The sequence below is a fragment of the Scyliorhinus torazame genome, chromosome 3 (assembly GCF_047496885.1).
Source record: "Scyliorhinus torazame isolate Kashiwa2021f chromosome 3, sScyTor2.1, whole genome shotgun sequence".
Lineage (NCBI taxonomy): Eukaryota > Metazoa > Chordata > Chondrichthyes > Carcharhiniformes > Scyliorhinidae > Scyliorhinus > Scyliorhinus torazame.
The window spans coordinates 334,671,756-334,685,807 of NC_092709.1; the positions used below are offsets into that span (position 1 = coordinate 334,671,756).

At 47.5% G+C, this 14,052-nt stretch overlaps 1 protein-coding gene across 1 annotated transcript in view; it reads left to right on the top strand.

Moving 5' to 3' along the window:
- The first annotated feature begins 291 nt into the window (after positions 1-291).
- The window catches only part of LOC140409300 (dedicator of cytokinesis protein 2-like), a 1,572,852-nt gene continuing 1,559,091 nt past the window's right edge, over positions 292-14,052 (top strand). The window contains exon 1 of the mRNA XM_072497681.1: positions 292-434. Within this exon, the coding sequence (XP_072353782.1) occupies positions 392-434 (43 nt within the window). The 5' untranslated portion in view covers positions 292-391. The remainder of the gene's footprint in view (positions 435-14,052) is intronic.

A 14,052-nucleotide genomic window follows, 5' to 3' on the forward strand; every position in this document is an offset into this window, starting at 1 on the left:
GTCCTGAGTCCTGCCTTTGCTGTAAAGGCCTCGGTTGAATGAATTTGCTGTGCTTTTGGGTGTTTAAGCTAGGAGGAAGACATGCAAGGGTTAACCTGCCAGATGACAGGCTGCGAGTTGGAAAAAAAAAAGAAGTTACAGAGGAAACATGCAACCAACATTTCATTGAGCTGCAGAATTACTTGGAGAATCAATCCTACAACCCTTGATTCACTTGTTAACCTATCAATTCACTGCTGGAAAGTACTTCCTTGCTGTCTCGGTAATGTGTGACGTAGCTACAGCATGTGATTGGCTTGAGTCTTGGCTCTTGCAACGAACGGAGGTTTGGAAGCAGACAGCCTTAACAAACTTTTGAGGGGCTTTTGTTTTCGTTAAACACGCACAAGACATGCCTTCCTGGACTCGGACAGTGGATGCCAAATATGGAGTTGGTGAGTTCTGTTGAATTGTTTGTGTGCGTTTTAAACTGTAGCCTTGGGAAAGCCTCATCAGTAGGATTCAGTGATACTGGTAACGCAGAGAGGAGGAGAGCGTAAGTTATTTCCTGGCCAGTTAAATAGACTCACACACACACACACACAAAAAAATCGGATAACGAGAACAGGATGTGGTTTAAAATAAGTAATGCGATTGCAAAAGAAAAACAATATTCCGGGTGTGAGGATTACAAATGGTGTAGCAATGGACAATGGTTCTCTCAAGCAGTGCAGTGAAAGTAAAGTAGTCCATTTAACGTAGCGTGGCTTCCAATAAGGGAGGCATTCTCCAATTCACTGGGGGCAGGATTGGTCACCTGGGTACTTGTGACTGTGTGAATTGGAGCCTCGACATGTGATTGTATCATTCATGCTGAAACAATCTCTTCAATAACTGCATTCATTCACACATTCAGGAAAGACCTCAGAAACAGATGTAAGAAAATACAGATGTCAAAGCAGGCCGTGTGGTTCTTCCTGCAGGAATGTTACCAGTCTGCTGCCAAGGTGCACAGCTTTATCATGCTGAGACTCCGTCTGGAGAACCCTGAGTTCTGCTGTAACTAAGTGTTGGTGTAACTAAGTGGACTCTTAAGTCAGACCAAGAGAAACACTTGACTAAACTGCAGAGGCTATTAAAAATGATGCCCAAAGACAGACACCTGACTCACTGAAAATTCCCGCATTCCCTTCTGAGCCAAGCGGAAATACATAAGGAGGCTTCAGTCTAGGAAAATTAGTAATTTGAGATTGAAAACTGACCAGAAAGAGAGAGAGAGAGAGAGAGACAGAGGGTAAGATGAGGTCGCTTTACAAAGCTCAGCTCAACTTATCAGCAGATTCTGGCAAGTGGCTTGAAGGTTTGTTAGAATTCTCTGTTCTTATTCTTTCTTGATTAGCTGAGCTTTGTATTGTGCGACTCAAAGCATTCAACAGGCTGCCTGAATTGGCTGCCAGGATGTTTTTAAGTTGATCAGGCTTCATAAGGTTATACTTATAATGTTGAGGTCGCTAAATGTTGCACTGCCTGCTTCAGTTGGATGGAGTGCACACAATGCAGACTCCACCCAATTGTCCCTATAAATAGCATAGAGGTGGTAACAGAAACTGTGGCTTTGCCTGATTAACTATTACAGTGGGGAGAGTCTGTTGGATGCATGTCCATTTCTCTTCATGTGTCAGTTGTTTTCTTTTGAATGGGAACCTGTCTTTCATTTGGCCCACTGGATAAATGCACGGTCCGGTGTTACAATAGACGATGCAAAACAGGAAGTTTCAATTGTTGGCCTATAGCAAGTCAATTGAAGAGAGGAAGGGCAGGGAGGAGGATCAGGGGAAATCAGCCTGTTCCTGATTGTGATCCCTGGTGCGAAGCCTGCAGTTGAATAGCTTCGTGACAGTTCCTGTTCAGCCTACCATGATTTTACCTCAGACAGCAAGGTGGCAACGGGCTGGTGGCGAGGCTAAACCACTGCCTGTGGCTTTTTGTTTTAACCATCCGTGGAATGTGCAAGTTGTTGGCAAAATCAGCGTTTCATCGCCACCCCTAACTGCCTGTGAGAACAGTACGAATTCTTACAACACCAGGTTAAAGTCCAACAGGTTTTTTTCAAACACTAGCTTTCGGAGCGCTGCTCCTTCCTCAGGTGACTGAAGAGGTCGGAGCAGTGCTCTGCAAGTTAGTGTTTGAAACAAACCTGTTGGACTTTAACCTGGGATTTGTAAGACTTCTTACTGTGCTCACGCCAGTCCAACGCCGGCATCTCCACATCATGCCTGTGAGAAGGTGGTGGTGAGCTGCCTTCCTGAACCGCTGCAGTCCATGAGGTGTAGGTATACCCACAGTGCTGTCAGGGAGGGTGTTCCAGGATTTTGACCTAGTGATAGTAAAGGAAAGCTGACGCATTTCCAAGACAGGATGGCGAGTGGCTTGGAGGGGGACTACCTGGAGGTGGTGTTCCCGTACATCTGTTGCCCTAGTCCTTCTAGATGGTGGAGATTGATCCCGGTTTGAAAGGTGCTGTTGGCCTCAAACTATAAGGGAACAACAGGTGGCCTGGCAATTTATCTGACGACATGTTAACAGAGACTATCCCTCAAAGTGGCTCGGGCCTCCAACCACCCCCAAGACAGCTCCCCCTCATACTTGGCCACGTCAATGCCTGGAGTCAAATTTTACTCCCGCACGAAAGCTCACAACATGCAGGAGGCTGTCAATGGAACAAGGCCCCAGCAGCAGTTGGCACATTTAGAAAAAAGGAGGGAAAAGGGAGATAAATGACCACTGATTTTTAATGGGCCAGGTGGATTTGAATAGAATCATACAACACAGAAGGAGGCCAGAAGGGGCAACACGGTAGCATAGGGATTAGCACAGTTGTTTCACAGTTCCGGGGTCCCGGCTGGGTCACTGTCTGTGCAGAGTCTGCACGTTCGCCCCGTGTCTGCATGGGTTTCCTCTGGGTGCTCTGATTTCCTCCCACAATCCAAAGATGTGCAGGTTAGGTGGATTGGCCATGATAAATTGCCCTTAGTGTCCAAAATTGCCCTTAGTGTTGGGTGGGGTTACTGGGTTATGGGGATAGGGTGGCGGTGTTGACCTTGGGTAGGGTGCTCTTTCCAAGAGCCGGTGCAGACTCGATGGGCCGAATGGTCTCCTGCTGCACTGTAAATTCTATGATTCTATGATTTTCCCCACTGTGCTTGTACTGGCTCCTTAACAAAGTTGTTTAAGCACACTCCATTGTGCTTTTCCTCTCGCCCTGCATCCTTTCACCTTTTCAAGTATTTATCCAACTCGCTATTGAACCTGCTTTCACTATCCGTCCCAGATCATGGGAACTCGTTGTATAACAACACTTCCTATCTTCCCGCTTTGATTCCTTTGCGAATTATGGTAAATCTGTTTCTGCTGGTTGATCACCCATCTTCCAGTTGAAACTGTTTCTCCATCTTTGCTGGATAAAAACTTTTCATAACTCTGACCAGCTCCACTAATTATTTCTCTAACCACCTCTGTCTTAAGAACAACCTTGGCTTTTCTAGTCTCTCCATATAAGACATAGGAGCAGAATTAGGCCACTCTGCCCAGCGAGTCTGATTCGCCATTCAATCATGGCTGATATTTTCTCATACCCATTCTCCTGCCTTCTCCCCATAACCCCTGATCTTCATATTAATCAAGAACCTGTCTATCTAGGCCTTAAAGACACTCCGTAATTTGGCCTCCACAGCCTTCTGCGGTAAAGAGTTCCACAGATTCACAACCCTCTGGCTGAAGAAATTCCTCCTCATCTCTGTTTCAAAGGATCGTCCCTTTGGTCTGAGATTGCGTCCTCTGCTTCTAGTTTTTCCGACAAGTGGAAACATCCTCTCCACGCCCACTCTATCCAGGCCTCGCAGTATCCTGTAAGTTTCAATAAGGTCCCCCGTCATCCTTCTAAACTCCAACGAGTACAGACCAAGAGTCCTCAACCATTCCTCATACAACAAAGTCTTCCAGGGATCATTCATGTGAACCTCCCCTGGACCCGTTCCAAGGCCAGCACATCCTTCCGCCCAAAACTGCTCACAATACTCCAAATTGGGTCTGACCAGAGCCTTGTATAGCCTCCACATAACTGATTTTTCTCATACGAATATAAGAAATATAGACGGATTTTTAATCAGTGAGGGAATCAAGGGTTAAGGGGATAAGCAGGAAAGCGGAGTTGAAGATTATCGCATCGGATTAGTCATGATCTCATTGAATGGCAGAGAAGACCCGATGGGCCAAATGGCCTCTTTCTGCCCCTCTGTCTTATAAATAGAGACAGGAATAGGCTGTTCAGCTCTTCAATCCTGCTTCGCCATTCAATAAAATCATATCTGATCTGATAGTGGCCCAAACTCCATTTATCTGTCTCCCCTTCATGACCCTTGACTCCCTTGTCGATCAAAAACCTGTCTCACCCGGCCTTTGAATTTATTCAATGACTCAGCCACAACTTTTGATGGGGGAGAGAATTCCAAACACGAACGGCTCTCTGAGAGAACAAATTCCTCCTCATCCCTGTTATCATAGATTCATAGAATTTACAGTGCAGTAGGAGGCCATTCAGCCCATCGGGTCTGCACCGGCCGTTGGAAAGAGCACCCCACTCCCCAAGATGTGGGGCCTCCTCCACCACATCCCCTTAACCCAGTAACCCCAATTAACCCAGTAACCCCAATTTTGGACACGAATGGCAATTTAGCATGGCTAATCCACCTAACCCGCATGTCTTTGGCCTGTGGGAGGAAACCGGAGCACCCGGAGGAAACCCATGCAGACACGGGGAGAATGTGCAGACTCCACACAGTCAGTGACCCAAGCCCGGAATCGAACCTGGGACCCTGGAGCTGTGAAGTAACTGTGCTAGCCACGATGCTACCGTGCTGCCCCATTCTGTAGCCAGGCCAGTGTGATAATAGCCGTGAATGTATTGGTGAAAAAGGAGGCATGCCATTGAAGCTTTTTGTCATGCATTCATTGGGAAAGTTCACAGGAATATCCATAATAAAGGGAACAACAATTTGTACTGCGTGAGAAGAGAGTGCTGATTGTCTGGCAAATGGGCATTGAATAGTAGAGGAGCTGTCCCCAAGCTTTTGTTTAACTGAAAAGTGTGGTCACGATCCTTCTATCTGCAAAGGGCAGGGCCCTATGGTTGCATACATGTGGTTTCCAGCATGTGTAAGTGAACCACACTGCAAGTCCGACTAACAATCTTAAATTGGTTATAAGGATAATTCTTACCACAACAGGATTGTTAGCAAGTATTGACCAGTCACAGAATCATATCTTTCTTGGACACCATGGGCGGGATTCTCCCCTACCCGGCGGGGCGGGGGATCCCGGCGGGACGGAATGGCGTGAACCACTCCGGCGTCGGGCTGCCCCAAAGGTGTGGAATCCTCCGTACCTCCAGGGGCTCGGCCCGCCCAGGAGTGGTTTGCGCCCCGCCGGCCAGTGGGAAAGGGGCTTGGCGCCATGTCAACCGGCGCCGAAGGACCTCCGCCAGCCGGCGCGAGTCAGCGCATGCGCGGGAGCGTCAGCGTGTGCTGGCATCATCCCCGCGCATGCGCAGAGGTATTCGCTTCCGCACCGGAAATGGCAGAGGACCACAGTCTCCGGTGCGGAAGGATAGAGTGCCCCCACAGCACAGGCCCGCCCGCGGATCGGTGGGCCCCGATCGCGGGCCAGCCACCGTGGGGGCACCTCCTGGGCCAGATCCCCCCGCCCCCCCCCAAGAACCCCAGAGCCCGCACTCGCCACCAGGTCCTGCCGGTAAGGGACCTGCTCTAATTTACGCTGGCGGGACTGGCAACGAACGGGCGGGACGTCAGCCCATCGCAGGCTGGAGAATTCAGTCAGCCCCGGGGCCCATTGAGTCGTGCCGGTCCCCGCCATTCGCCGAGGCGGGCGGCGTGACTCATGCCGGGGCGATGTTTTGGGGGTGGGAGAATTTGGAGGACGGCGAGGGGTCGGAGAATCACGCCCCATATCTTATGTTGAGTTTTACACAGCTTGGGGCCAGCCACCTCCTAGTTCATTCCCCATGGCATTAGCTTGACCAAACAGATCCGACCTGTCTGGTTTGAATTTGAACAAAAACCTGGCAGTTAACTGTTCCCTGGTTAATTTTCCATGGCAACGCCTCAACCAACCCCAACCAGAGTACATTTGCCACCCAATCAGCACCCTCTTCTCAGGCGTTATAGATGTCATCTAGAATTTACAGTGCAGAAGGAGGCCATTCGGCCCATTGAGTCTGCACCGGCTCTTGGAAAGAGCACCCTACCCAAGGTCAACACCTCCACACCCTATCCCCATAACCCAGTAACCCCACCCAACACTATCGGCAATTTTGGACACTAAGGGCAATTTAGCATGGCCAATCCACCTAACCTGCACATCTTTGGACTGTGGGAGGAAACCGGAGCACCCGGAGGAAACCCACGCACACACGGAGAGGATGTGCAGACTCCGCACAGACAGTGACCCAAGCCGGAATCGAACCTGGGACCCTGGAGCTGTGAAGCAATTGTGCTATCCACATCTCCCTTTGCATTTGGTAATCTTGCAAACTGTCCTGCTGAGCACAAAAAATAAAGTTTTGACTGGGTGTCTCTTTTTCTTCAGCAATACTCAAGTTCTGTGTTACCAAATGACTATTTGGCTAATTAATATGTTGACATATCAGAAAGAAAAATGTTTGTTATTCTAACAATGGCCTTAACTGGTTTCTGAGATAATGCCAGAGTACAGAGAATGCCATTTTTGTCACAAGGATGTCATGTGGAGGCTCTTTCATGCTGTGCTGACAAGTTTTGATGCAGTTAGTGGGAGAAACATTCAAGACCTTGCCCCCTTAAATGTGAATTCACAAATCGTCAACCAAACAAGGGATTTCTTTTCGAGCCCTTTCACTTGTTTTGAACCCTGGAAATTTACGGCAACCTATGGTTAATATACTAGAGCCTTCAATCCCTGAAGGCTGGCAGTGTCACTGCACAAATCTCCATGAAACCAAGAATTCACCTCAAAAATGCGACAATACATGTCTCAGTTGGATACAATTGCCACTATTGCTGCCAATATTTATAACTCTATGCTTATTACAGTAGAAGCTTTTGAACACCATTGATACTTGACTCACAAACACAAAGTCATGGCTATTCATGGCTTAATGAGTGAACTTGCAGTTAGTTGGCATTTTCCGTGTGCAGTAATCCAGGAGACACAAAGATAAAGGTTCAACCAAACTTATTTTAACTCCAAAGTGAAGCTGCACCTGTGACCTACAACATGAGTGTCCCGACCTGGGACTGACAGGAACTCCCAGTCCGGGTCTGGGATGGTATTGAAAAGGCTCGATAATGAGTCCCAACTGGATGGGCCTCAATCTGTTACCATGGGAACTTGCACCCATCGAACCCCACAGGGAGATCAATGAGCAATCCCTTGTGATCCTGGTGAGGGTTATCACATCGTGCCGCTGTTGCAAGGCACTTCACAACCAATAGTACTTCTGATGTTTAGTCACTGTTTCAATGTAGGAAGCACAGCTGCTAATTTGTGCACTGCAAACACTACTAAGATAATTACCATATTTGGTTTCATTGATAATGGTTGAGGGAAATCACAGGATTGTTATGGTGCAGAAGGAAGCCATTTGACCCATTATATCTGCACCTTATTGATGTTGGCCAAGAGACCTAAGGGAACACCTTCTTTCAAATAGTGCTATAGTCTTTTACATCCATTTGAAAGTGTAGGCAGGCACTTGGATTGATGATTTATCCACGATATGAAACTTCTAATGGTGCGGAACTCCTTCAGTATTGCAATTAAAGTATCAGACCACATTATGCATTCAAACTAAGGACTTGAACTCACAACCTCTGGCTTTGGGGTAACAGTGTTACCTATTGAACCTGGCTGTAACTGGTGATTTTGAATAATTTCTAATGTCAGGCATTGGCATTAAAAGTACAGCACGCACAGAGTCAAAAAAGACAGGAGGGGGGTTGACAGGAGGGGGGCGGCGGAGTCCGCACGTTCTCCCCGTGTCTGTGTGGGTTTCCTCCGGGTGCTCCAGTTTCCTCCCCCAGTCCAAAGACGTGCAGGTTAGGTGGATTGGCCATGCTAAATTGCCCTGAGTGACCAAAAAGGTTAGGAGGGGATATTGGGTTACGGGGATAGGGTGGAAGTGAGCGCTTAATAAGGGCAGACTCGATGGGCCGAATGCCTCCTTCTGCACTGTACGTTCTATGTTCTATGTGGCACAGTGGTTATCACTGGGACTATGGCACTGAGGACCCGGGTTTGAATCCCGACCCTAGATCACTGTCCGTGTGGAGTTTGCACATTCTCCCCATGTCTGCGTGGGTTTCACCCCCACAACCCAAAAATGTGCCGGTTAGGTGGATTGGCCACGCTACGTTACCCCTTAATTGGAAAAGAAAAATAATTGGCTACTCTAAATTTATAAAATAAAAGTCAGGAGGTTTCTTTTTGGTCCATATATATTCATCTATCTATAAACCTATATATCTGTCTTATTAATTTTTATAGATACATATATAAATTAGATGAGTTAGGTTTTAGGTGAATTGGACATTCTGAATTCTCCCTCAGTGTATCCGAACAGGCGCCGGAGTGTGGCGACTGGGAGATTTTCACAGGAACCTCATTGCAGTGTTAATGTAAGCCTATTTGTGACAATAATAAAGATTAATATTATCATAAAGGTTATTATTACATGACAGCAGGTAGAAAATTCTATAGCAACTTATGGTGGCTCAAAGAAATGTATCCTTTCCCCTCATTAGGTCCAACATGGCTGTCAGTACAATATCGTATTTCATCTGCACAGGCAAACAATCAAAATGTCTCAGTCTGTTTGAAGAAGAAGCCAGACTGAACATGATGACTTAAAGTCTTTTCAACAATGACCCGCAGACAATGGGTTTCTTGCTCTTTATGTAAGAATCTGCCAGTGTTAACTGCTGTGCTCCTCTATGTCAGGCTAACTTTATTAATTAAACTATTCATCTTCGGGTCAGGATGCTGTTGGTCCAGGCCCCAAACAAGGGACCAAGCACCGAATATAAATTTTCAGTCTAGTAATTGCGAGACTTTGGATGCGATATTCAAGCAATATCCTTCCCCCAACGGTTGACAATGAAGGTCAATGATTGCACAGCACCATTTGAGGAAGAGAGATAAGCTCTCACTCCATGCCAAGGTCAATATCCTTCCCTCAACTAACGGCACCTATAAACACAGAGAAACTGGTTATTTGTCTCAATTGCAGTCTTTTGATGGTTTTGTCTATGGAACATTGTTAACTGTATTGCAAAACAAAATCCAACGTGTGGGATATTTTGCAATGTTTTAACCCGATACGGTTATACATTTAAATTATTGCCATCAACAAACTCTGAATATCTGCTACAGAACAGGAGCCTGCATTGGAGAGAAGAATAACCCTGCAGTATTGTTGGAAGATATCTTCATAACATTACTGTCTCTGCCCCTGCTTCAGTCCATCTGTTGTTGAAAACTTCATCCATGCTTCTGTCACTCCAAACTTGGCTATCTTAATACCCCCCTGGCTGGATGTCCGCCTTAACCCCCCCCCCCCCCCCCCCCGGCCTCCACCCGCCACCCAACGCCATGAGCTTCAGCTCATCTAAACCTTTGCTGCCTGTATTTTAACTTGCAGCAGGTTCAGCTCACCCATCGCCTCTATGCTTGTGACCCACATTGGCTCCCAGATCATAAGGATCCCCGTTTAAAAATTCGAAACCTTCCATGGTCTTGTTCCTTCCATATCTCTGTAACCAGCTTCAGCACTGCAATCCTCTGAGATCTCCGTAATCCTCTAAATTGTTCCTCAGTGTTTCCCTTGTGCATCCCCCATTTTCTTCATCCCACTGTCTGGGTTCTGGGCTCTGGAATTCTCTTCCGCAAATCTCCTTACCTCCTTAAGATGTAAGCTGCTTAAAAATGTATTTCTTGATGTTTGCTCGCTTGTCCTGATGTCTCCTTCCTTTGCCTTTGTTGTCTATGTGCCTGCATGCTATTGTAATGAAAAGGTACTCGGTAGAAAGAAAGCTGGAAATAGGGTGACAGTGTCAGCTAAGAAACCATCAGGGTGGACACCCCAAAGTACATTGCAGCCAATCAAGTGCTTTTGAAGCATAGTCACTGTAACAAGATAAAAAGAAAATGCAACATCCCATTAATGCACAGCAAGTTCCCATGAACTGCTTTCGTTTGGTTATGGGTTGAGCGATAAATATTAGTAATTATGTTTGGAGAACTCGCTTATTTTCGTTGAAATAGTGCCAGGAGATGTTTACCATCATCCCGAGAGGGCAGCAGCACCTCCAGCTAACATTTTGTCTGAAAGACGGCATCTCTGACAGTGTGAAACCCCTTCCCAGTATTCCACAACAAAAATATAAATTACTTCAACTTTAATGTGATGAAGCATCCTAAGGTGCTCCATAATAATAATAATAATCTTTATTCGTGTCACAAGTAGGTTTACATTATCACTGCAATGAAGTTACTGTGAAAATCTCCGAGTCGCCAAACTCGGGTGCCTGTTCGAGTACACTGAGGGAGAATTCAGAATGTTCGATTCACCTAAAACCTAACTCACCTAATTTATATATGTATATATATAAATTAACAAGCACGTCTTTCGGGACATGTGGGAGCAAACCGGAGCACCAGGAGGAAACCCACGTAGACAAGGCGTGAACGTGCAGACTTCACACAAACAGCAACTCAAGTCAGGAATTGAACCTGGGACCCTGGCGCTGTGAAGCAACAATGCTAACCACTGTGCAACCGTGCTGCCCACAGGAGCACTGTGATGCTAAGTGCGACAGCGAGCCACAGAAGAAAATATTGGGTGGGATTCTCCGACTCCCCGCCGGGCCGGAGACTCGACGGGGGTGAGGGGGGGCCGCGTGAATCCCGCCCCGACGCCGGCTGCTGGATTCCGCAGCGCCGGTTTTTCGGCAGGGCCGGGAATCGCTCCGCATCGTTTGGGGGCCGTTGGCAGCAGCCCCCCCGGCGATTCTCCGGCCCATGATGGGCCGCACGTCCGCCCATTTTCGGCGGGTCCCGCTGGCGTATATTACACCAGGTCCATACCGGCGAGACCTGGCTCTGTGGGCGGCCTGCGGAGTCCTTGGGGAGGTGCAGGGGGATCTGGCCCTGGGGGGGGGGGGGGGCACAGTGGCCTGGCCCGCGATCGGGGCACACCTGATCCATGGGCGGGCCTGTGCCGTGGGGGCACTCTTTCTCTCCGCACCGGCTGGTGTAACGGTCCGCCATGGGCGGCGTGGAGAAGAACCCCCCCTGCGCATGCACTGGAATGACGCTAGCACACGCTGGCACTCCCGCGCATGCGCCAACTCACGCCGGCCGGCGGAAGCCCTTCGGCACGGTTGGCATGGCGCCAACCCTGTTGCCGCCGACCTAGCCCCTGAAGGTGCCAGCCCCGCCAGTTCGGCGAGAATCCCGCCCATTAAGTTAAATGGTCAAAGGGTAGGTTTTATGGAATTTCTTAGAGAATAGGATAGGAGTGAGGTAGTGAGGCGGAGAGGTTTTGGGGAGGTATTTCAGAGCATGGGGCCAGGACAAGTGAAGGCATGGCCACCAATGGTGGTCCAATCAAAATGAGAGATGTGATAGAGGCCAGTTGCGCACGAGCGCATGTATCTCAGAAGGTTGTAGGGCAGCAGGGGATGACAGAGAAAGGAAGGGGCAAGATGATTGAGGAATTTGAAAACAAGAATGAGAATTTTAAAATCAAGACATTAAGACAGGGCGGCAGAGTTTGTGGAGGATTGATGGTGGGAAACCAGCATTGGAATGGTCAGGTCCAGAGACAATGGAGGCATGGGTGAGCATTTCAGCAGAAAATGATTCAAGATAGGGTTAAGTTATGGGCAGGACGGTAGCACAGTGGGTAGCACTGTTGCTTTACAACTCCAGGGTCCCAGGTTCGATTCCCGGCTTGGGTGACTGTCTGTGTCGAGTCTGCAAGTTCTCCCTTTGTCTCCTCCGGGTGCTCTGGTTTGTTCCCGCAAGTCCCGAAAGACGTGCTGTTAGGTGAGTATTACATTCTGAATTCTCCCTCTGTGTACTCGAACAGGCGCCAGAATGTGGCGACTAGGGGCTATTCGCAGTAAATTCATTGCAGTGTTAATGTAAGCCTACTTGTGACAATAAAGATTCGAAAAAAAAGAAAAACTTGGATATTGTTACTGTGGTGGAACTAGACGGCATAAATGATGTTGTGGATGTGAGTTCAAAAGATCATCTCAGGATTATATGTGACACTCAAGTCACAAATATACTGGCTTAATCTCAGAGTTTTCAAGCGATGCGATGGAGTTGGTAGCAAAGGAGTTTGGAATTGAGACCAAAAGCAATGGCTTCGATTTTCCAAACATTTAATCGGAGGAAATTTCTGATTGTCTGGTAATTTAGCAACAGCATAGGAGTTGGAAGAGGAAAACTATTTATGTGCCCAAATCCTGAAATGGGACTTGGGCCATAACCTTCGGGTGTAAAGGTTGGAGTGCGATACGCGGAAACAAGGCCGATGGCTTGTTAGGCTTGTGGGGAGCAGGTGCTGGAGATGTTCCTTTGTGAGGTGAAGGCCCATTCTTGAGGCATTGACGGAGTACAAGTCCAGAAACAGTTATTCGTTATCAGTGTCTCGGTAGAGAGTGTCCAAAGATCCATCAAAAATGAGTCCTGCCCTCTTCCCGCGCACACTTTTCAGCAGGACTCATGGGTTAGGGCACAGGCTGGGGTTCAGGGTTTATTTTCTTTTCCTTCTTTTTGATGCAGGGTGTGGTTGTACCTCAGCTGTTACTGTGTCAGAAATGAACTAAAGCTGAAGTAGCTACCGGGATCAAAGCTGAGACCTTTTTGTCTCTATGGCGAAGGTTGACCAGACTGATTCCAGGGATGGCGGGACTGTCATATGACTAGGCTAGGATTGTTCTCGTTGGAGTTCAGAAGAATGAGGGGGGATTTCATAGAGATTTATAAAATTCCAACAGGACTAGACAGGATAGTTGCACGGAAGATGTTCCCAACGGTGGGTGTGTCCAGAACCAGGGGTCACAGTCTGAGGCAAACCATTTCAGACAGAAATGAGGAGACATTTCTTCACCAAAGAGTGGTGAGCCTGTGGAATTCATTACCACAGGAAGTAGTTGATGCTAAAACATTGAATATATTCAAGAGGCGCTGAATATAGCACTTGGGGAGAATGGGATCAAAGGCTATGGGGAGAAAACAGGATTAGGTTATTGAGTTGGATGATCAGCCATGATCGTGATAAATGGCGGAGCAGGCTCGAAGGGCCAAAAGGCCTCCTCCTGCTCCTATCTTCTACGCATCTATGTATTTATGGCTGAGTAAAAGTGGGGCAATTGGAGAAGAGAGCGGGATCTATGCCCCTCGTTGCATTCTGGCTCCCCCGGTTACACTCCAGCGACCAGAAACTGCTTACTCAATGGCACATGGGACAACAGATTGCGCACAGATCTCTCGGGGCTTCAGATCAATAATGTTACACACAACCACAATCCAAATTGTCACTGTTACACAGGGAAGCCTTTACAGCACTCAACTCAAACTTGTTTAATGTGAGGCTCGGTCATGATTTAAAGCGTCACCTACTTCAAGACTTAACTCTGCGCAGTTAAAGGGCTTTCAATTTGTATGCATTCCTCTTGTAAATCTCACCCTTAACATTTCCCTCATGTTCATAACCCTGTCAATGGTTCAGCACTAAATCGAGATGAGCTGTGAAAAACATGAATGCTGTAATCCTGAAATAAAACATCAATTACCGCAAAGACTTGAATTAGCGGACGCAGGCCCAAGTCAGAGAAACAAAGATGCATGGTTTAGATTTAACTCAATGGAGCCAAAAGAAAAAAAAGTGCTCTTATATTTCACAGTCTGCGGTTATTCCAAAGCACTTAGCAGTCAATAAAGTGCTTT